Source organism: Gobius niger (genome assembly GCF_951799975.1).
Source record: "Gobius niger genome assembly, contig: SUPER_10_unloc_2, whole genome shotgun sequence".
Classification (NCBI taxonomy): domain Eukaryota; kingdom Metazoa; phylum Chordata; class Actinopteri; order Gobiiformes; family Gobiidae; genus Gobius; species Gobius niger.
Window position 1 is genome coordinate 151284 of NW_027639331.1, and position 23589 is coordinate 174872.

Genomic DNA, 23589 nt, shown 5'->3' on the forward strand with positions numbered 1-23589 from the left:
GAGGGGAGGAGCCTGTCATGAGGGGAGGAGCCTGTCATGAGGGAGGAGCCTGTCATGAGGGAGGAGCCTGTCATGAGGGGAGGAGCCTGTCATGAGGGAGGAGCCTGTCATGAGGGGAGGAGCCTGTCATGAGGGGAGGAGCCTGTCATGAGGGGAGGAGCCTGTCATGAGGGAGGAGCCTGTCATGAGGGGAGGAGCCTGTCGTGAGGGGAGGAGCCTGTCATGAGGGAGGAGCCTGTCATGAGGGGAGGAGCCTGTCATGAGGGAGGAGCCTGTCATGAGGGGAGGAGCCTGTCGTGAGGGGAGGAGCCTGTCATGAGGGGAGGAGCCTGTCATGAGGGAGGAGCCTGTCATGAGGGAGGAGCCTGTAGTGAGGGAGGAGCCTGTCATGAGGGAGGAGCCTGTCATGAGGGGAGGAGCCTGTCATGAGGGAGGAGCCTGTCATGAGGGAGGAGCCTGTCATGAGGGAGGAGCCTGTCATGAGGGGAGGAGCCTGTCATGAGGGGAGGAGCCTGTCATGAGGGAGGAGCCTGTCATGAGGGGAGGAGCCTGTCGTGAGGGGAGGAGCCTGTCATGAGGGGAGGAGCCTGTCATGAGGGAGGAGCCTGTCATGAGGGAGGAGCCTGTCATGAGGGAGGAGCCTGTCATGAGGGGAGGAGCCTGTCATGAGGGGAGGAGCCTGTCATGAGGGAGGAGCCTGTCGTGAGGGAGGAGCCTGAGTCTGGTCTGGGTGCTACTGGATCCTGATTGGCTGCATGGCTCCTCTGCTGCTGTTGTTCTTCTGAGATCTTCCTGCTGCTCATCTTCTCTCTGTGGCTTCAGGTGGATCATCATGGCGTCCAGACTGGAGCAGGACCTGAGCTGTCCCATCTGCTGTGAGCTCTTCAGAGATCCTGTGGTTCTGAGCTGCAGCCACAGCTTCTGTAAGGTCTGTTTGGAGAACTGGTGGAAGGTCAACCACGAGAAGACCTGTCCAGTCTGTAAGAGAAAGATCTCCAAAGATGCTCCACCCAATCTGGCTCTGAGGAACCTGGTGGAGACGTTCACAGAGGAGAGAAGACAAACATCTCCATCTCCAGCACAGCCTGAGTGCAGTCTTCACTCTGAGAAGCTGCGGCTCTTCTGTGAGGACCATCAGGACCTGGTCTGCCTGGTCTGCAGAGACTCCAGGACTCACAAAGACCACAGCTTCACACCCATCGAGGAGGCGGCTCAGGAGCTGAGAGAGCAGCTGAGGAGAGACCTCACACCTGTACAGGAGAACCTGAAGGTAAGAGACCTCACACCTGTACAGGAGAACCTGAAGGTAAGAGACCTCACACCTGTACAGGAGAACCTGAAGGTAAGAGACCTCACACCTGTACAGGAGAACCTGAGGGTAAGAGACCTCACACCTGTACAGGAGAACCTGAAGGTAACTAACTCTAACTCTCTCTGATGTTTCTCCTCAGGTCCTGGTTCTTTCTAACTCTCTCTGATGTTTCTCCTCAGGTCCTGGTTCTTTCTAACTCTCTCTGATGTTTCTCCTCAGGTCCTGGTTCTTTCTAACTCTCTCTGATGTTTCTCCTCAGGTCCTGGTTCTTTCTAACTCTCTCTGATGTTTCTCCTCAGGTCCTGGTTCTTTCTAACTCTCTCTGATGTTTCTCCTCAGGTCCTGGCTCGGAGCAGAGCACAGTTGGAGTCTTCAGAGGCTCATATCACGGCCCAGGCCCGACGCGCTCAGACACAGATCAGAGCTCAGTTTGAGAAGCTGCACCAGTTCCTGAGGGAGGAGGAAGAGTCCAGGATGAAGGCTCTGAGGGAGGAAGAGGAGCAGAAGACTCAGAGGATGAAGGACATGATGGCGGCCGTGAGCAGAGACATGGAGGCCGTGTCCCAGAGCGTCTCAGAGACAGAGGAGCTGCTGAGAGCAGCAGACGCCTCCTTCCTGCTCCAGTACAAGACTGCAGCAAAGAGGCTGCAGCAGCGCCCCCTGGTGGAGGACATGGGACCAGGAGCTCTGATAGACCAGGCCAAACATCTGGGCAACCTGGGCTTCAACATCTGGAGGAACATGAAGAGCCTGGTGCAGTTCTACCCTGTGATTCTGGATCCAAACACTGCAGGACGTTGTGTGATCCTGTCTGAAGATCTGAGCTCAGTGAGAGGAGGAGAAGAACAGGAGGTCCCACAGAATCCAGAGAGAAGAGAATGTTATGAGGTACTTGGATCTGAGAGGTTTGTCTCAGGGACTCACAGCTGGGACGTGGAGGTCGGGAAGAATAAGGTCTGGGAGGTGGGTGTGAGAGAGTTTGTTCAAGGAAGAGACGTCACTGAGGAGAGAAGGTGGTCCATATATTTCTATAAAGGTGAATACTTAACCTTTTCTTCCTCAGACCGAGGTAAACGTCTCTCAGTGAAGAAGAAGCCGCAGAGAGTCCGAGTGAAGCTGGACTTTGGCACAAAAACACTGACCTTCACTGACCCCGACACAAACACAGACCTCCACACAGACACAGGGTTCATCTCTGAGGGACTGAGACCAGATTTATCCACAGATCAAGATGTTCCTCTGAAGATCTTACCGAGGAACATCACTGTGACAGAGTAGAACCTACAGCTCTGTGTTTCTCTCCTTAACCCTCGTAGTTCCTTCACCTGATGACATCACGAGGTGGTGATCTGTCAGTGCTCAGATTGCCTCCAGATGATGTAAAAGTACTTTGTATATTCTGGGTGATTTGGATCTGAGTGGATGAAACGTTGTTGTTCTGCTCATTCTGTGACTTCTGTAATTACTGTAACCACTTCAATAAAAAACAACTTTCCATCAGCAACGTCTTTCATTTTCACCTTTTCTTTAACAAAACATTTTTGTGACGTTCAATGTATTTTCCCTGTAGCCGTTAGCATTAGCCACCAAACATCTCACATCATGAACGACTCAGATGTTTTCAGCTGTTCACCCATCGACCACGTTTAGATCATTTACTTTAGATACAAAGTCTAAAAGCGTCGTCCGAGCTAAAAACTAAAAGCTAAATCACGTTCAAGTTTGTGATTTTCATGAGTCTGATTCACAAATTCACATGTAATGGACTTTAAACATCATCGTATGACATGACAAAGAAACCACAGAACAGGATTTAAATACTGTGAAACATGTCATGCTGCCTTCACTTTACTGAACGTTAGCATCGTTAGCATCGCTAGCTTCGTTAGCATCATTAGCGTCGTTAGTATCGCTAGCATCGTTAGCGTCGTTAGTATCGTTAGCATCGTTAGCATTGTTAACGTGATTAGCGTCGTTAACGTCATTAGCATTGTTAGCATCGTTAGCATAGTTAGCGTCGTTAGCATCGTTAGCGTCGTTAGCATCGCTAGAATCGTTAGCGTCGTTAGCATCGTTAACTTGATTAGCGCCGCTAATGTCATTAGCATCGTTAGCATCATTAGCATAGTTAGCGTCGTTAGCATCGTTAGCGTCGTTAGCGTCGATAGCATCATTAGCATCGTTAGCATCATTAGCATAGTTAGCGTCGTTAGCGTCATTAGAATCGTTAGCATCGTTAGCGTCGTTAGCGTCGCTAGCGTCGTTAGCGTCATTATCATCGTTAGCATCGTTAACGTCGCTAGCGTCGTTAGCATCGCTAGCATCGTTAACGTCGTTAGCGTCGGTAGCGTCGTTAGCGTCATTAGTATCGTTAGCGTCGTTAGCATCGCTAGCGTCGTTACCGTCATTATCATCGTTAGCATCGTCAACGTCGCTAGCGTCGTTAGCATCGCTAGCATCGTTAACGTCGTTAGCATCGGTAGCGTCATTAGCGTCATTAGCATCGTTAGCGTCGTTAGCGTCGTTAGCATCGTTAGCATCACTAGCATCATTAACGTCGCTAGCGTCGTTAGCTTCGCTAGCATCGTTAGCGTCGTTAGCGTTCTCTGTTCATGTAAACGCTTATTTCTGTACAAAACATTCCCCAAAACAAAAGAGCAGAGACCCCTCCCCCCCAGAGCCTGAGATGAAGGTGAAGGTTATTTTTACAATATTATTTTTAGCTTAGCTTCTGTGTCTTCCAGGTTTTTCCCTTGGCTTCTGTTTACATTCGGGACCGCGGAACCGGAAGTAGCTTTTAGCAATAATATTGTTTAATTTAAAGAGACTATACGGAGTTTAAAAATGTTAAAAGTATAAGTATGTTCCTCCCCCTACATGTTCCTCCATGTCCTCATGTGTAGAATGAGCTCAGACCTGTTCACCACAACTGCCTCTAAGATCCTGCACTGTCAGAAAGTTGTTACTTTTTTGCACAAGCTTAATATAGAAGCTGCAGTTACACATGTGACCTGAGGTGGCAGTAGTGAGTATAAATGGGTAACTTGCATCTAGTCCCTTTAAATCATAGAAAACCATGAATTGTTTATTTATACCGCCAGTCCGCCCCGGGCCATATCGCCCTGGCCTAGACCAACCAAAGGGAACATGGGCCTCATTTGCAAAGGAAATTCGTTTTGTGCGAATCAGGGACTGACTGTTCTCTTTCCTGAAACCTTCTCCACTGTTTCCTCTGAGTCACTACAGTCTGTGAGTGATAAACATCCATGAGCATCACCATTTTATCTTCTCTCTGTGGCTTCAGGTGGATCATCATGGCGTCCAGACTGGAGCAGGACCTGAGCTGTCCCATCTGCTGTGAGCTCTTCAGAGATCCTGTGGTTCTGAGCTGCAGCCACAGCTTCTGTAAGGTCTGTTTGGAGAACTGGTGGAAGGACAAACCCCTGAAGACCTGTCCAGCCTGTACCAGAAGGTCCTCAAGGCCTTTTGCACAACCAGGCGAGGAGCCAGCACCGAATAAGTGGACAGCCATTCTGTGCTCTTTGGGCTCTGTGTCCGATTGGCCGTTTTCCCACCACAGGAATCTCAAATATTTGCGCATCTCAGTGCAGACAAAGAGCTGGTGGAACATCTTTTGGATGTCACAGATTATGGCCACTCTTTCTCTTCGAAAGCCACATAATACTCCCACCAACGAGTTACTCATATCAGGGCCGGTGAGGAATGTATCGTTCAATGAAATGTGTGACGAAGTGACTTCACTTGTCCCTGTATATATACATATATATATATACACATATTAATATATATACACATATTAACCTCCTGTACACACAAGGGTTTATCTAAGTTAAGGGTATCCTTTTCTCTTTGTTTCTACTTGGGATGTGTTTGGGGAGGGGCCGCCCAGACATCTCCATTTATGGTTTCCAGTGGTGATGTCACTGATGATGTCATCGACACATCATCAGCCTGTAGCATTTTGAAATGTATGTTAAAGGAATAGGCCACCGTTTTTACATACTAAGATATGTTCTTACCTCACTTTAGACGTGTTAATATATCCCCGTCTGGTCTTTGTCCGTGCGCTCACACATACGCAGCCTCTCCCACATGTCACATAGCTCCGAAAAAGCTCACGATAGAAGCTACCAAGCTCTTCCACGTGTTCCCTATTTAAATAAAGTTACGTGAAGTGTTTTCATGCGAAGTATATTTACCCAGAAATGTAGCATGTCGATTTTATAAGCAAATAAAAAGGGGGACTATATTGTGAGGCGTAACGATACGAGGAGTAAAACGTCCGCGCAGTAACTCCTAAAGGTTATTGACGGAAGTGAGCGGGGGAAGTCTTTAGGAGTTACTGCGCGGACGCTGTGCTCCTGTATCATTACGCCTCACAATATAGTCCCCCTTTTTATCTGCTTATAAAATCGACATGTTACATTTCTGTGTAAATATACTTCGCATGAAAACACTTCACGTAACTTTATTTAAATAGGGAACACGTGGAAGAGCTTGGTAGCTTCTATCGTGAGCTTTTTCGGAGCTATGTGACATGTGGGAGAGGCTGCGTATGTGTGAGCGCACGGACAAAGACCAGACGGGGATATATTAACTCCACTAAAGTGAGGTAAGAACATATCTTAGTATGTAAAAACGGTGGCCTATTCCTTTAAGAAGTTATTGTGACTTATCCAGTTATTTGACTTTGTTAAGTAATGTTGAGTTCCCGAACACTGCTGGTGCAGGTGTGTGTGAGACCCATGGCCTGAAGAGATGTCCTGGGTTATTGTAATTCTGTCAGTGAGGTGATTGGCCATTGTTTTAGGCAGGTGTGTGCTGGTTTGGGGGAAAGGCTGGAGGTGATGTGAGACCTGAACAAAGTCTGGAGCAGAGCACTGTAAATACATTTTGCCACGCAGGAAAAATGAACTTTGTCTTCTGACGTTTCCTTTAAAAGCCACTTTTTGGTCACTCACCGCTACACTACCTCACAAGATGCCGCAAAACTTACTGAACAATCCCAGACTACTCGCAACTTGTGAGCGTCTTCGGGTGGTCCCCCCCGTGGTGTGTGGGATGTACCACAAGGTCTCGTTCTCAGGTCCAAGAAGGGCCAGTTCGGCATCACCGTTACCAATAGTGTCTCTCATGAAGGCTTTAACCTTTAACCTCTTGTTATGTGGAAGGTCTGGTGGGAGATTGTCTTTGAAGGGGAGGGGCATCTCGTCGTGCCCGTCTGGCCTTTGCACTATTGTGTCACTCAGAAGTTGAATGAAGCGCACATCATCTTGAGACACATCCTTGTCCTCATAGTTTCTCTCATTGAAGTCTGACTAAAAGACTTTTAGCACATCAGTAGCTGACGGTGTTGGGACTTCTTTCACTTTGATACGATAGCTCTGATTACCTTGTCTGTCTAAGTGGGATTTGCTGACCCAATGATACTCCAGCCCAGTGTAGTTCTTTGAGCAAACGGCTCCTCAACATTTCCAGTAACTTCCTCTAGAGGCGCTAGGGCTGATGGGCAGTCATAGCCAATCAACAACCCCACATCACAATCTTGGAGTGGCTTCATTTCATTGGCTAAGGCTTTTAGGTGTGGCCACTGAAGTGCAGTTTCTCTGGTGAGAATATGGGACTTGTCAACAGGGATAAAATCTGGAGAGTAAGCTTGATCTATTTGGACGTGGGCATCAGAGTCAAACCCACACACTTGCAAGTTGCGGGCAAGTTTACTCACTACTACAGTGTCGACAGAGGTCATTGTACTTAGTTTTAACTGCACTGGTTTAGAATCAACATTCAGTTCAGAAGCCAAATCTCCGAAAACAAGAGACGAGTCACTTTGGGTATGGAGTAAAGCATAGGTGAGTATTTCCCTTTAGGCTGTGAGGCAGCTGAGATGAAGACTGGTGCTGGATGTGGCAGATGTTTTCCTTGTTAGTACGTGAGCCATGACTTTGTGTACTCCTTTATTTGTACTTTCCTCTGTGTTTGCACTTTGTCCTGAGACATTCTCAGTTTCCTTTTGCTTTGGTTCTTGTACCTTTTCTATGTGCAGACATGTTGGGTGTGTCGGCTGCACTTACCACAGGAGTGGCTTTGCATGTTTTAGTCACGTGGCCCTTTCTTAGGCATCCGAAGCACAGGTGATTTTCATGAGTGAATGTTGTCTTTTCGTCCATAGTGTTTGCTGTAAATGTAGAACATTTCACTTTGCCGTGAGTGTCGTCTCTGCAAAACAAACAAGGTAACTTTTGTTTAGGAATGGCTACAGGAGTTGAGCTGTTTGACTTGGTTTGAGCGGTTGTGGTGAGTGCTTTGGCTCTCTTAATGGATCTCTCTTCTGAAGTCTTTTCGTTCAGAATGGAGATGCTACTCTAGCTTCCTTCTGCATGAACTTTGTGAAGTGAGCAAAGCCGGGATATTCTTGACTTTTGTCCATCTCATCCACAACAATACGACTCCATCTTTGTGTTATCCAATCGGGTAGTTTCTTGAGTAGCTTGTGATTTGTGAATCTCTAGACCCTTGACTTGAGGAATAGCCTCAGCACAACTTTGTAGGAAATCTGCAAACTCTCTCAGTGCTAGAGGGTCATTGGCATTTATTTTCGGTGGTCAAACCGCCTTTGCTCTGCCCAATCCCGTCAGACCTTGGAAGCTCAGCAGGAAGGGCCTGGTCGGTACTTGGATGGGAGACCGTTTAGTAACACCAGGAAGCCTAGCGAATGTAGTGAGTGAGTGGTGGTCAGAGGGGCCGATGGCGCAGACTGGTTGCCTCGCTTCCGTCAGTCTTCCCCAGGGCAGCTGTGGCTACAATAGTAGCTTACCATCACCGGGTATGGAGTGAATGAATAGTGCAATGTAAAGCGTCTTTGAGTTTCCAGAAAAGCACTACATAAAACCGATGCATTATTATTATTATTATTATTTTGGGCCAATTCACAAGCTTCCTTCTGAAGGCTCTTTGAACCATGAATGGACTGCCATACCTTTCCTTCTGCCGTCTCCGTCCTCGCCTAAGCCAGCCTGTGCTTCCTCCTCGTTACCCGCTCCTCTGCTTCAAATGGCCCAGTGTCCAATAAAAGCTCATTGTCCACCACGCTCAATGGATAAAAACTAGGTTAAAACAGCCTGCCACAGGTGTGAGGGTCCAGGTGATTAAAAACAGGAAATAAAAACCACAGCAACGCACCACGAGAAAAACACTTCAAAATAAAAGCACGCACACAAATCAAATCAAATGTGCAAAATGCTGCGTGCAAATGTATCACCCTGTGACATCTGGGTTCACCTTTCCACAAGTTTGTGCTTTAACTTTAAGACTTTGGACACAACGCTCAGCTCAGACATTTACACCTTTTCAAAACTGAGTAAAGCAATCATACATATGACAAAACGTTACAAGCTTGAATACTGCTGATGCACTACGAGGCTTCCTACTCAGAAGGTGATGGTAAACAGATCCATACAGTTTAAGAGATTGCATTGACTCAATAATAACTTCAGGTAAGCTAACTTGTGATTAGCAACAGTCTTTGCTTAGCATTACACCAAGCTTTCCAATGTAAGCAAACCGAGAACTCAAATGGCGGCTGGCGTAGACTTTTGGCTGGCAGATCCACTGGCCACACAGGGGATCCGACATGGCATGGACACCGGCTGGATGGGTCTTCTCACTCTCTGCGTCGACTTGTCGCTCATTAGCGATCGAGTTCTCACTGTAGCGGCCCCAGGAATGAATGAAACGGAGAGTTTCGAACGGGTGCAGCAGTTTTATACTGTTGGTTGCATCAACATAACGCACCGTGAAAACTACAAAATAAACACAGAAAATATGATAATTAAACATGTGCGCACGGGGCGAAAAAGTCTGTTGACTTCCGGGTAAGCGAACAAGAACTAGGCGTGAGCGCCCTCTAGTGCAGGGGTTCTCAACCTTTTGGAGCCGCGACCCCCATTATAACAGGTAAAGGGGTTCGTGACCCCCCACCCGGGCTATTGTTAAATAGTGGAGATAAGTTCTCATAATGTTGTTTATAGGACCGCATTTTATTTATTTATTTTTTTATTATTATTTTTTATTTGTTTCATGTCTTTTAATTTCATTTAATTTTATTTATTTATTTATTTTTGGGGGGGGTTAATGTTTTTTTTTTTTTTGGGGGGGGGGGGGGGGGTCAAAGACCTTTGTTGTAACTTGTTCTGACTTGTCAATAAACAAAAAGTAAAAAAAAAAAAAAATGTCTATGAACAAATAATGGCCCTCTGGTACAATAACACATGCTACAATAAAACATTAGATTATACACTAACGAAAATATGTATATTTTATCTGAATGATCTGGCGACCCCTCAAATTTGTCTCGCGACCCCTATGGGGGTCCCGACCCCCAGGTTGAGAACCACTGCTCTAGTGGACAACTAACGTACATTTACATACAGGATCGGAATGATTACTTCCATTATTGTAGCATTTTTAGACCATTTTAAACGTATGAAATGACTGATGAAATATTTGTTAAAGAATAAACTGCCTTAAAGGCAACACAACAGCTGTAAATGAATTTTCCCCATCGGCTAAAGGCTTTGAGTTTGAAGTATTTTGTCAGGTGTAAATTATATCATTAAATATATGTACCGTGATATACATTTTTGGCCATATTCAGGGGCGGACTGGGACTAGAAAACGGCCCTGGACTCTGAGCAGCCCGGCCCAAGTTAGTGTAAACACCAGTGGCGTGTGGTGACATTTTGAGTTTGGCAAGCAGTGGCCTGGGACTTAAGGAGGGAGACCCCCCCCCCTAGGAAAATTTAAAAATCATATCTGATGTATTTTAAGTGCACCCGCGGGAAAATAAAAACAATGCGCTGTTTAGATGATGCGATCACGATGCCCGAAAATCTGTATAAAATACACTAGTTATTAGTTAATATTTTAGCAATGTGATGCAAAATAAATGAATAACTGTATTTATGGTATTAACTACTGTAGGCCTATGTTTGTTTACTTTCCAAAATACTAAGACCCCCCATCAATGTGTCTCCAGTCTACAAACATTTATGTTATTGCTGGAGCCTCGCCCACACTCACCTTCAGCGTCCTGGTCCAGCCCGAAGCCTCGTTGGTCTTGTATGAAGAAAAGGTCCCGTCACTTTGAATGTCCACTCGGTGTAATAGTCCGTCCTTTCCGTTTTCTGCCCCTGCTCCAATCGATCGATCGGCAAATCGAGAGCTTTGCCCCGACTCAGCTCCCTCTTCACCACGACAGACCGATACAGCGACCGCATCACTGCTGACGCCGCACCGATCCGTCTGTCCATCTCACGCTCCATCCGTCCCTCACTGAGAACAAGACCTGAGATACTTGAACTCCTCCACTTGAGGCAAGGACTCCCCACCGACCTGTAGAGGGGAAGGAGAACCATGGCCTCAGATTTGGAGGTGCTGATCCTCATCCCGGCCGCTTCACACTCGGCTGCAAACCAGAGCAGCTGAAGGTCCCACAGAACAACATCATCTGCAAATAGCAGAGATGAGACTCTGAGGCTCCCAAACCGGACACCCTCCGGCCCCTGAGGAGACCAACACGCACCGGGAACAGGTCTGACTTACTGCCGGCAATGAACCACGAGGGCCCCGGACCCCATACTCCCGGAGCACCCCCCACAGGGCACCACGAGGGACGCGGTCGAACGCTTTCTCCAGATCCACAAACACATGTGGACAGGTTGGGCGAACTCCCACGAACCCTCGAGCACCCGATGAAGGGTGTAGAGCTGGTCCAGTGTGCCACGACCAGGACGAAAACCGCATTGTTCCTCCTGGATCCAAGGTTCAACTATCGGCCGGATCCTCCTCTCCAGCACCCTGGAGTAGACCTTACCGGGGAGGCTGAGGAGGGTGATTCCTCTGTAATTGGAACACACCCTCCGATCCCCCTTCTTAAAGAGAGGGACCACCACCCCGGTCTGCCAATCCAGGGGCACTGTCCCCGACCGCCACGCGATGTTGCAGAGACGTGTCAGCCAAGACAGTCCTACAACATCCAGAGACTTAAGGTACTCAGGGCGAATCTTATCCACCGCCGGGTGAAGCTCTTCCGGAGGTGGGAGTTGAAGACCCCACTGACAGAGGGATCCGCCAGACGTTCCCAGCAGACCCTCACAACACGCTTGGGCCTGCCAGGTCTGACCGGCTTCCTCCCCTGCCAGCGGATCCAGCTCACCACCAGGTGGTGATCGGTTGACAGCTCAGCCCCTCTCTTCACCCGAGTGTCTGAGACTCGCGGCCGGAGGTCAGACGACACAACTACAAAGTCGATGCCTCGGACCAGTTTTTAGTAAAGTTAATGCCGATTTTTGTGGTTTTGACTTGAAGTGTTGTTTTTTAAACATTTGATTGGGCAATCCCTGCTTGCTCTGCTTGTATGGACGGCGCACCACTGGTAAACACACACGTCCACAAAGACATTTTTTTTTTACATCAAATAGAGCTTTTAAAGAAATAGAATAGAGATTTTTTTTTGCTGCTTTGCTGTGCAATTGCAAGGCCGGGTAGCAGCGCCCCCTTACAGGCTGATGGCCCTCAAGCCAGCAGCTCTTCTGTGCTCCTCCAGAATGGACCTATGGCCAGTCCGCCCCGGGCCATATCGCCCTGGCCTAGACCAACCAACGGGAACATGGGCCTCATTTGCAAAGGAAATTAGTTTTGTGAAAAATAAGGGACTAACTGTTCTGTTTCCTGAAACCTTCTCCAGTGTTTCCTCTGAGTCACTACAGTCTGTGAGTGACAAACATCCATGAGCATCACCATTTTATCTTCTCTCTGTGGCTTCAGGTGGATCATCATGGCGTCCAGACTGGAGAAGGACCTGAGCTGTCCCATCTGCTGTGAGCTCTTCAGAGATCCTGTGGTTCTGAGCTGCAGCCACAGCTTCTGTAAGGTCTGTTTGGAGAACTGGTGGAAGGACAAACCCCAGAAGACCTGTCCAGTCTGTACCAGAAGGTCCTCAAGGGAGAATCCTCCACTGATGCTGGCCCTGAAGAACCTGGTGGAGACGTTCACAGAGGAGAGAAGACAAACATCTCCAGCACGGCCTGAGTGCAGTCTTCACTCTGAGAAGCTGCGGCTCTTCTGTGAGGACCATCAGGACCTGATATGCCTGGTCTGCAGAGACTCCAGGACTCACAAAGACCACAGCTTCAGACCCATCGAGGAGGCGGCTCAGGAGCTGAGAGAGCAGCTGAGGAGAGACCTCACACCTGTACAGGAGAACCTGAAGGTAAGAGACCTCACACCTGTACAGGAGAACCTGAAGGTAAGAGACCTCACACCTGTACAGGAGAACCTGAAGGTAAGAGACCTCACACCTGTACAGGAGAACCTGAAGGTAAGAGACCTCACACCTGTACAGGAGAACCTGAAGGTAAGAGACCTCACACCTGTACAGGAGAACCTGAAGGTAAGAGACCTCACACCTGTACAGGAGAACCTGAAGGTTAGAGACCTCACACCTGTACAGGAGAACCTGAAGGTAAGAGACCTCACACCTGTACAGGAGAACCTGAAGGTTAGAGACCTCACACCTGTACAGGAGAACCTGAAGGTAAGAGACCTCACACCTGTACAGGAGAACCTGAAGGTTAGAGACCTCACACCTGTACAGGAGAACCTGAAGGTTAGAGACCTCACACCTGTACAGGAGAACCTGAAGGTTAGAGACCTCACACCTGTACAGGAGAACCTGAAGGTAAGAGACCTCACACCTGTACAGGAGAACCTGAGGGTAAGAGACCTCACACCTGTACAGGAGAACCTGAAGGTAAGAGACCTCACACCTGTACGGGAGAACCTGAAGGTAAGAGACCTCACACCTGTACAGGAGAACCTGAAGGTAAGAGACCTCACACCTGTACAGGAGAACCTGAAGGTCAGAGACCTCACACCTGTACAGGAGAACCTGAAGGTAACTAACTCTAACTCTCTCTGATGTTTCCCCTCAGGTCCTGGTTCTTTCTAACTCTCTCTGATGTTTCTCCTCAGGTCCTGGTTCTTTCTAACTCTCTCTGATGTTTCTCCTCAGGTCCTGGTTCTTTCTAACTCTCTCTGATGTTTCTCCTCAGGTCCTGGTTCTTTCTAACTCTCTCTGATGTTTCCCCTCAGGTCCTGGTTCTTTCTAACTCTCTCTGATGTTTCCCCTCAGGTCCTGGTTCTTTCTAACTCTCTCTGATGTTTCTCCTCAGGTCCTGGTTCTTTCTAACTCTCTCTGATGTTTCTCCTCAGGTCCTGGTTCTTTCTAACTCTCTCTGATGTTTCTCCTCAGGTCCTGGCTCTTTCTAACTCTCTCTGATGTTTCTCCTCAGGTCCTGGTTCTTTCTAACTCTCTCTGATGTTTCTCCTCAGGTCCTGGTTCTTTCTAACTCTCTCTGATGTTTCTCCTCAGGTCCTGGTTCTTTCTAACTCTCTCTGATGTTTCTCCTCAGGTCCTGGCTCGGAGCAGAGCACAGTTGGAGTCTTCAGAGGCTCATATCACGGCCCAGGCCCGACGCGCTCAGACACAGATCAGAGCTCAGTTTGAGAAGCTGCACCAGTTCCTGAGGGAGGAGGAAGAGTCCAGGATGAAGGCTCTGAGGGAGGAGGAAGAGTCCAGGATGAAGGCTCTGAGGGAGGAAGAGGAGCAGAAGACTCAGAGGATGAAGGACATGATGGCGGCCGTGAGCAGAGACATGGAGGCCGTGTCCCAGAGCGTCTCAGAGACAGAGGAGCTGCTGAGAGCAGCAGACGCCTCCTTCCTGCTCCAGTACAAGACTGCAGCAAAGAGGCTGCAGCAGCGCCCCCTGGTGGAGGACATGGGACCAGGAGCTCTGATAGACCAGGCCAAACATCTGGGCAACCTGGGCTTCAACATCTGGAGGAACATGAAGAGCCTGGTGCAGTTCTACCCTGTGATTCTGGATCCAAACACTGCAGGACCTCGTGTGATCCTGTCTGAAGATCTGAGCTCAGTGAGACGAGGAGGAGGTCAGGAGGTCCCACAGAATCCAGAGAGAAGAGGAAATTATGATGTACTTGGATCTGAGAAGTTTGTCTCAGGGACTCACAGCTGGGACGTGGAGGTCGGGGAGAATAAGGACTGGGCTGTGGGTTTGAGAGAGTTTGTTCAGAGAAGAAGGAACCCTGAGGAGAGAGTTTGGTTCATATGTTTCTATAATGGTTATTACTCAGCCTGTTCTCCCTCGGTCGGTAAACTTCTCTCTGTGAAGAAGAAGCTGCAGAGAGTCCGACTGAAGCTGGACTTTGACACAAAAACACTGACCTTCACTGACCCCGACACAAACACAAACCTCCACACAGTCACAGGGTTCATCTCTGAGGGACTGACTCCATTTTTATATACATCTCAGGATGTTCCTCTGAAGATCTTACCGAGGAACATCACTGTGATCACATCACAGAGTTCATCTCTGAGGGACTGGCTTCATATTTACACACATATGAAGATGTTCCGATCTTACCGAGGAACATCACTGTGACAGTAGACCCCACAGCTCTGTGTTTCTCTCCTTAACCCTCGTAGTTCCTTCACCTGATGACATCACGAGGTGGTGATCTGTCAGTGCTCAGATTGCCTCCAGATGATGTAAAAGTACTTTGTATATTCTGGGTGATTTGGATCTGAGTGGATGAAACATTGTTGTTCTGTTCATTCTGTGACTTCTGTAATTACTGTAACCACTTCAATAAAAAACAACTTTCCATCAGCCACGTCTTTCATTTTCACCTTTTCTTTAACAAAACATTTTTGTGACGTTCAATGTAATTTCCCTGTAGCCGTTAGCATTAGCCACCAACATCTCACATCATGAACGACTCAGATGTTTCCAGCTGTTCACCCATCGACCACGTTTAGATCATTTACTTTAGATACAAAGTCTAAAAGTGTCGTCCGAGCTAAAAACTAAAAGCTAAATCACGTTCAAGTTTGTGATTTTCATGAGTCTGATTCACAAATTCACATGTAATGGACTTTAAACATCATCGTATGACATGACAAAGAAACCACAGAACAGGATTTAAATACCGTGAAACATGTCACGCTGCCTTCACTTTACTGAACGTTAGCATCGCTAGCATCGTTAGCATCATTAGCATTGTTAGCGTCTTTAGCATCGTTACCGTCGTTAGCATCATTAGCATTGTTAACATCGTTAGCATCGTTAGTGTTGTTAGCGTCGTTAGCATCGTTAGCATCATTAGCATCGTTAGCGTTGTTAGCGTCGTTAGCATCGTTAGTATCATTAGCATCGTTAGCATCGTCAACGTCGTTAGCGTCGTTAGCATCGTTAGTATCATTAGCATCGTTAGCATCGTCAGCGTTGTTAGCATCATTAGCATCTTCAGCATCGTCAGCGTCGTTAGCATCGTTAGCATCATTAGCATCGTTAGCATAGTTATCATAGTTAGCATCGTTAGCGTCGTTCGCATCGTTCGCATTGTTAGCATTGTTAGTAAAATTCTAGAATGTAAAAGTGCCTTAAAACTATGTGAAAATCTGTATATATGAGCTAAAGCCCTGATGTTTTTTGTAAAAAAATGTTTATTTTTTTGTTTATTTTCTTGTTTATTTTTTGATGCTGCTTAGATTTTCATGCAAAGCAGTCATTTGTTTTGCCTTTTTTGATTAAAATACATTGTCATTTGAAAAATAAATAAATAAATAAAAATAAAATCTCACCTTTTTAAAACCTTTATAGTTTCACTTCCTTATTGGAAACTGTTGCCGTGACGACCACGTTATTACGATGTTGTGGTTTGTTTTTGTTCCAGGTTTTGCTGCAGAGTCTCTCCACGAGTGAAATATTCTCTTAAATGTGACATCACTGAACTTCATCTTCTCTCAGAGGATTTTCTTCTTGTTCCAAAGATTTAAACCTGAACATTTCTAATCGTTCTTAAGGTTTTTAGATCCTTCACTTTAGTCTCTGCTCTTTGGTCAACGCGTCGTGAAAAACACTCACTTCCTTTTTCCTTTGTGATCGATTCACTCGTCAATCCTCAAAAACCAAAAGAAATCAGGCCTGATCCCGGACCAGTGGTTTTCCCCCACCTGAACCCCACCTGAACCCCCACCTGAACCCCCACCTGAACCCCACCTGAACCCCCACATGAACCCCACCTGAAACCCCACCTGAACCCCCATCTGAACACCACCTGAACCCCCACATGAACCCCACCTGAACCCCCACCTGAACCCCATCTGAACCCCCATCTGAACCCCCATCTGAACCCCCATATGAACCCCACCTGAACCCCCACCTGAACCCCATCTGAACCCCATCTGAACCCCCATCTGAACCCCCATCTGAACCCCCATCTGAACCCCCATATGAACCCCACCTGAACCCCCACCTGAACCCCATCTGAACCCCCATCTGAACCCCCATCTGAACCCCCATATGAACCCCACCTGAACCCCCACCTGAACCCCATCTGAACCCCCATCTGAACCCCCATCTGAACCCCCATCTGAACCCCCATCTGAACCCCACCTGAACCCCCATCTGAACCCCCATCTGAACCCCATCTGAACCCCCATCTGAACCCCCATCTGAACCCCCATCTGAACCCCCACCTGAACCCCACCTGAACCCCCACCTGAACCCCATCTGAACCCCCATCTGAACCCCCATCTGAACCCCACCTGAACCCCCATCTGAACCCCCATCTGAACCCCCACCTGAACCCCCATCTGAACCCCCATCTGAACCCCCATCTGAACCCCACCTGAACCCCCATCTGAACCCCCATCTGAACCCCCACCTGAACCCCCATCTGAACCCCCATCTGAACCCCCACCTGAACCCCCATCTGAACCCCCATCTGAACCCCACCTGAACCCCCATCTGAACCCCACCTGAACCCGCACCTGAACCCCACCTGAACCCCACATGAACCCCACCTGAACCCCCATCTGAACCCCCACCTGAACCCCACCTGAACCCCCACCTGAACCCCCACCTGAACCCCACCTGAACCCCCATCTGAACCCCCACCTGAACCCCCACCTGAACCCCACCTGAACCCCCACCTGAACCCCCACCTGAACCCCTCCTGAACCCCCATCTGAACCCCCACCTGAACCCCCACCTGAACCCCCACCTGAACCCCACATGAACCCCCATCTGAACCCCCATCTGAACCCCCACCTGAACCCCCACCTGAACCCCCACCTGAACCCCCATCTGAACCCCACCTGAACCCCCATCTGAACCCCCACCTGAACCCCCACCTGAACCCCCACCTGAACCCCCATCTGAACCCCATCTGAACCCCCACCTGAACCCCCATCTGAACCCCACCTGAACCCCCACCTGAACCCCCATCTGAACCCCCACCTGAACCCCCACCTGAACCCCACCTGAACCCCCATCTGAACCCCACCTGAACCCCCACCTGAACCCCCACCTGAACCCCCACCTGAACCCCATCTGAACCCCCACCTGAACCCCCACCTGAACCCCCACTTGAACCCCCACCTGAACCCCCACCTGAACCCCCACCTGAACCCCATCTGAACCCCCACCTGAACCCCCACCTGAACCCCCATCTGAACCCCCACCTGAACCCCCACCTGAACCCCCACCTGAACCCCCACCTGAACCCCCACCTGAACCCCCATCTGAACCCCCACCTGAACCCCCACCTGAACCGCACCTGAACCCCCATCTGAACCCCCACCTGAACCCCATCTGAACCCCACCTGAACCCCCACCTGAACCCCCACCTGAACCCCCACCTGAACCCCACCTGAACCCCCACCTGAACCCCCACCTGAACCCCCACCTGAACCCCCATCTGAACCCCCACCTGAACCCCACCTGAACCCCCATCTGAACCCCCACCTGAACCCCATCTGAACCCCACCTGAACCCCATCTGAACCCCACCTGAACCCCCATCTGAACCCCCACCTGAACCCCCACCTGAACCCCACCTGAACCCCCACCTGAACCCCCACCTGAACCCCCACCTGAACCCCCACCTGAACCCCCACCTGAACCCCATCTGAACCCCACCTGAACCCCCACCTGAACCCCCATCTGAACCCCCACCTGAACCCCACCTGAACCCCACCTGAACCCCCATCTGAACCCCCACCTGAACCCCACCTGAACCCCACCTGAACCCCATCTGAACCCCACCTGAACCCCCACCTGAACCCCCACCTGAACCCCACCTGAACCCCCACCTGAACCCCCACCTGAACCCCATCTGAACCCCCACATGAACCCCCACCTGAACCCCCATCTGAACCCCCACCTGAACCCCACCTGAACCCCCATCTGAACCCCCATCTGAACCCCCATCTGAACCCCCACCTGAACCCCATCTGAACCCCACCTGAACCCCATCTGAACCCCACCTGAACCCCCACCTGAACCCCCACCTGAACCCCACCTGAACCCCACCTGAACCCCACCTGAACCCCATCTGAACCCCCACCTGAACCCCATCTGAACCCCCATCTGAACCCCCACCTGAACCCCCACCTGAACCCCCACCTGAACCCCCACCTGAACCCCCACCTGAACCCCCATCTGAACCCCATCTGAACCCCCATCTGAACCCCCACCTGAACCCCACCTGAACCCCACCTGAACCCCCACCTGAACCCCCACCTGAAGCCCCACCTGAACCCCATCTGAACCCCCACCTGAACCCCACCTGAACCCCCACCTGAACCCCCACCTGAACCCCCACCTGAACCCCACCTGAACCCCACCTGAACCCCACCTGAACCCCACCTGAACCCCATCTGAACCCCACCTGAACCCCACCTGAACCCCCACCTGAACCCCCACCTGAACCCCATCTGAACCCCACCTGAACCCCACCTGAACCCCACCTGAACCCCACCTGAACCCCACCTGAATGAACCCCATCTGAACCCCACCTGAACCCCACCTGAACCCCACCTGAACCCCCACCTGAACCCCATCTGAACCCCACCTGAACCCCACCTGAATGAACCCCACCTGAACCCCATCTGAACCCCACCTGAACCCCCACCTTTTTTTTTAATAACCGAAATTAATTTGTGGTGGCAAAAAAACGAAAACATTTATTTTTTTATATTTCTTCCAAAAAAAGTTTAATTGCCCCCCCCCCCCCGAGATAATTTTCTCCTTCCCCGACATAATGTGTGGCGTAAAAAAAATTAAAAAATAATAATAATACATTTTTGTATTTCTTCAAAAACTGTTTTTTTTCTTTTTTTGTCTGATGTCACTTCCAGGGCTCCGTAAAAGAGCAAACCAGAGAAGCAACAATAACACTAGGGCTCCTTCCGAAACGGTCAGATTGGTCAGAGCTCTTACGCCAAACCGGACGTGCGTCAGCGTCCGCCATGGCAAGAAGCTTCTGAATTGGTCTGTCAGTTAGGGAGTGGTTAGGAAAAGGAGCCTTGATGCTAACTATCATAGCCACTTTAGCATAGGGACCTCTGATGCTAACTATCATAGCCACTTTAGCATAGGGACCTCTGATGCTAACTATCATAGCCACTTTAGCATAGGGACCTCTGATGCTAACTATCATAGCCACTTTAGCATAGGGACCTCTGATGCTAACTATCATAGCCACTTTAGCATAGGGACCTCTGATGCTAACTATCATAGCCACTTTAGCATAGGGACCTCTGATGCTAACTATCATAGCCACTTTAGCATAGGGACCTCTGGTGCTAACTATCATAGCCACTTTAGCATAGTGACCTCTGATGCTAACTATCATAGTCACTTTAGCATAGGGACCTCTGATGCTAACTATCATAGCCACTTTAGCATAGAGACCTCTGATGCTAACTATCATAGCCACTTTAGCATAGAGACCTCTGATGCTAACTATCATAGTCACTTTAGCATAGGGACCTCTGATGCTAACTATCATAGCCACTTTAGCATAGAGACCTCTGATGCTAACTATCATAGTCACTTTAGCATAGGGACCTCTGATGCTAACTATCATAGCCACTTTAGCATAGCGACCTCTGATGCTAACTATCATAGCCACTTTAGCATAGCGACCTCTGATGCTAACTAACCGGTGATTAGGAGCTATGTGCCGTCCCATAAGCCACTGTAAGCCACATAAGACACTGATTACTCCCTGTACCAAAGAACGTGCCTGGGTTTTGCATTTAAATAATACTTCCCTGTGTATTTGTACATATTTACATTTTTACTCATTGTCGTTCCACTGAGGTTTTTCACCTTCTTTTAAAACGGATGAAATGAAAACAAAAGGACATTTGATTGAGTGGAGCCCTGTGTGTACATCAGGTGTGGGAACCCGCCCAGTAAACGGAGAATAACCTGACACACATTTAGTGACCAGTTTAGGCACAAATGTGTTGTTTTTCCTCCCACTGTATCTGCGAAACCTCCGGCCGTGGCAGAACTTGTGAGTCTCAGAGAGAAAAGATGAAAAACCTGTGTGTGATCGGAGTCATCGTGTTACATTAGGTTCATCCTCTCACAGCACCGGGTCTGTCTCTTTCACCCCTTAACTCCCGCCTGAACCGAGCACCTTTCCTCCAGTCTGGCTTTACCCCAATCTAAAAGCTTCTGGGAAAAAGGTGTGAAAATAGCAACAAAACTGAGACGAAAACAATGATGGAAATGTGACGAAGAAGTGAGAAAACATTGATGAAAAATTGATGAAAAAGTGGCAAAAATGTCACAAGAAATTGATAAAAAATTGACAAAAAATGATGAAAATTGGACCAAAAAATGACAAAAAAAATGACAAAAAATTGATAAAAAAAAATACAAAAATGTGACAAAAAATGGACGAAAAAATGACAAAAATGTGACAAAAATGAGTTGAAAACCCAACAAAAAAATGATGGAAAAACAATGTGATGACGTGAGGAAAAAGATCCTCTCGGTTCAGGCGGGAGTTAAGAGGTTAAGAACCACAGCTGAGTCACTGGACACGCCCCCTCCAGAACAGGAAACAGGAAACAGGACTCTGCTCTCTCCACAACACTCTGAGCACTCTGAGCACTCTGAAGCCTCTGCAGACTCTGAAGCCTCTGCAGACTCTGAAGACTCTGAAGCCTCTGAAGACTCTGCAGACTCTGAAGACTCTGAAGCCTCTGCAGACTCTGAAGACTCTGAAGCCTCTGAAGACTCTGAAGACTCTGAAGCCTCTGAAGACTCTGAAGCCTCTGTAGCCTCTGAAGACTCTGAAGCCTCTGAAGACTCTGAAGACTCTGTAGACTCTGAAGCCTCTGAAGACTCTGAAGCCTCTGTAGCCTCTGAAGACTCTGAAGACTCTGAAGCCTCTGAAGCCTCTGAAGCCTCTGAAGCCTCTGAAGACTCTGAAGCCTCTGAAGCCTCTGAAGCCTCTGAAGACTCTGAAGCCTCTGAAGACTCTGAAGACTCTGAAGCCTCTGTAGACTCTGTAGACTCTGAAGACTCTGAAGCCTCTGAAGCCTCTGAAGACTCTGTAGACTCTGAAGCCTCTGAAGCCTCTGAAGACTCTGAAGCCTCTGTAGCCTCTGAAGACTCTGAAGACTCTGAAGCCTCTGAAGCCTCTGAAGCCTCTGAAGACTCTGAAGCCTCTGTAGCCTCTGAAGACTCTGAAGCCTCTGTAGACTCTGAAGCCTCTGAAGCCTCTGTAGACTCTGAAGACTCTGAAGCCTCTGTAGACTCTGTAGACTCTGAAGCCTCTGTAGACTCTGAAGACTCTGAAGACTCTGAAGCCTCTGAAGACTCTGAAGCCTCTGAAGCCTCTGTAGACTCTGAAGACTCTGAAGCCTCTGTAGACTCTGAAGACTCTGAAGACTCTGAAGACTCTGAAGCCTCTGTAGACTCTGAAGCCTCTGAAGACTCTGAAGACTCTGTAGAGAAGACTGAAGAGGCGGCGACTGAACTGAGGTGAGTCCAGAGTGTGTTTGAATAAAGCTGGAACAGGGAAGGGCATGTGAGGCAGAGCAGCTCACGTCAGAGTGAAGTTACTTTGAAAGAACATGTAAAGACATTATCTTTCAAAAGTATGCTAGTGAAGTATCATAACTACTATTACATTCTGAGACAGGCACACACTTGTGTTTTTGTGTGTATTTGCCTGGATATGAATATGAAAATATAAAGAAAGTTAAGACCCTAAAGCATTATTTTGCTTTGACAACAGTAAGTTTTAGTGCGTTTGGAAATGATTTTGTGTGAACTCAAAGTGAGGTCAGCACAAAACACATGTTTCCAATATGTTCATGGATTACATATACGTATGTATATATGTATACATATACGTATGTATATATGTATACATATACGTATGTAAACTTCAAGGATGTATACAGGTCTTTTTTCTCTCCCTTTCCCTGTCAGTCTTAAGTGAATGACTATGGACAGATAGTTTCTGTTTCCACATGGTTATACGGAGCTTGTACATTGGGTATAGTTGGTATAACAGGACTGAGCGATATTATATATATTTTTGTGTGATCAGAACGAAAGAGATGTGCCTTGGTATAACTCTAATGTACCATATGGTGTATTTATTTATTTATGTCCCTGGCCAATGTCACTTTTGTACGATGATTTTTCTTGCGACTGCTCCTCCATTGAGTCAATGTAAACTGCGTGCTTGAGGGGGCGCCACTGAGCCAACTTTTATTATTCTCTCTCGCGAACCCCACCCAAAATTAGAGCTTGCGGAGCTTTGACCCCTGTTCCTTGTGTATCGTTTGCGTTTGCTACGGGAATTCTTGCGTTTTCTTCCCCCTTTATCGATATTAATTAGTCCTTTACTCGGGCCTAATAATAATAATAATAATAATAATAATAATAATAATAATAATAATGGTAATAATAATAATAATAATAATAATAATAATAATAATAATAATAATAATAATAATAATTATAATAATTATAATAAATACAGATAAATCTGAACATGTTGCTGAGCATTACTGATATAAAACAGAAACAATAAATATTGCAAGTTTTCTGTCATTTGAAGTTTTCATTTAAAAATAGAAACTTTTGCAATGGCTTAGGAATAGTATTGCTAAGTAGTGCTTTTATTGTGAAAATCCCCATTTACTCACATAATAGTGCTTTAATTGTAGAAATCCCTAATAAATGCATTATACTGCTCTACAGAGATTAATAAAGGATAACTTAACTTTTATTGTGAAAATCCCTATTTTGTCGCAAAAATCGCTGATAGACTTAACTGTATCAGAAGTCCTAA

The 23589-nt window shown here is 47.9% G+C and overlaps 1 protein-coding gene across 1 annotated transcript; it reads left to right on the forward strand.

The window, feature by feature from the left end:
* Positions 1-832: 832 nt before the first annotated feature.
* Positions 833-14856, forward strand: LOC306969780 (uncharacterized protein; the record flags this gene model as incomplete). Its single annotated transcript, XM_079582996.1, has 6 exons — positions 833-1270; positions 1652-2586; positions 4617-4784; positions 12161-12459; positions 13807-13895; positions 13963-14856. The coding sequence occupies 6 exons, from the start codon at positions 833-835 to the stop codon at positions 14854-14856; spliced, it is 2823 nt and encodes a 940-aa protein (XP_079439122.1).
* Between the last annotated feature and the right edge of the window lie 8733 nt (positions 14857-23589).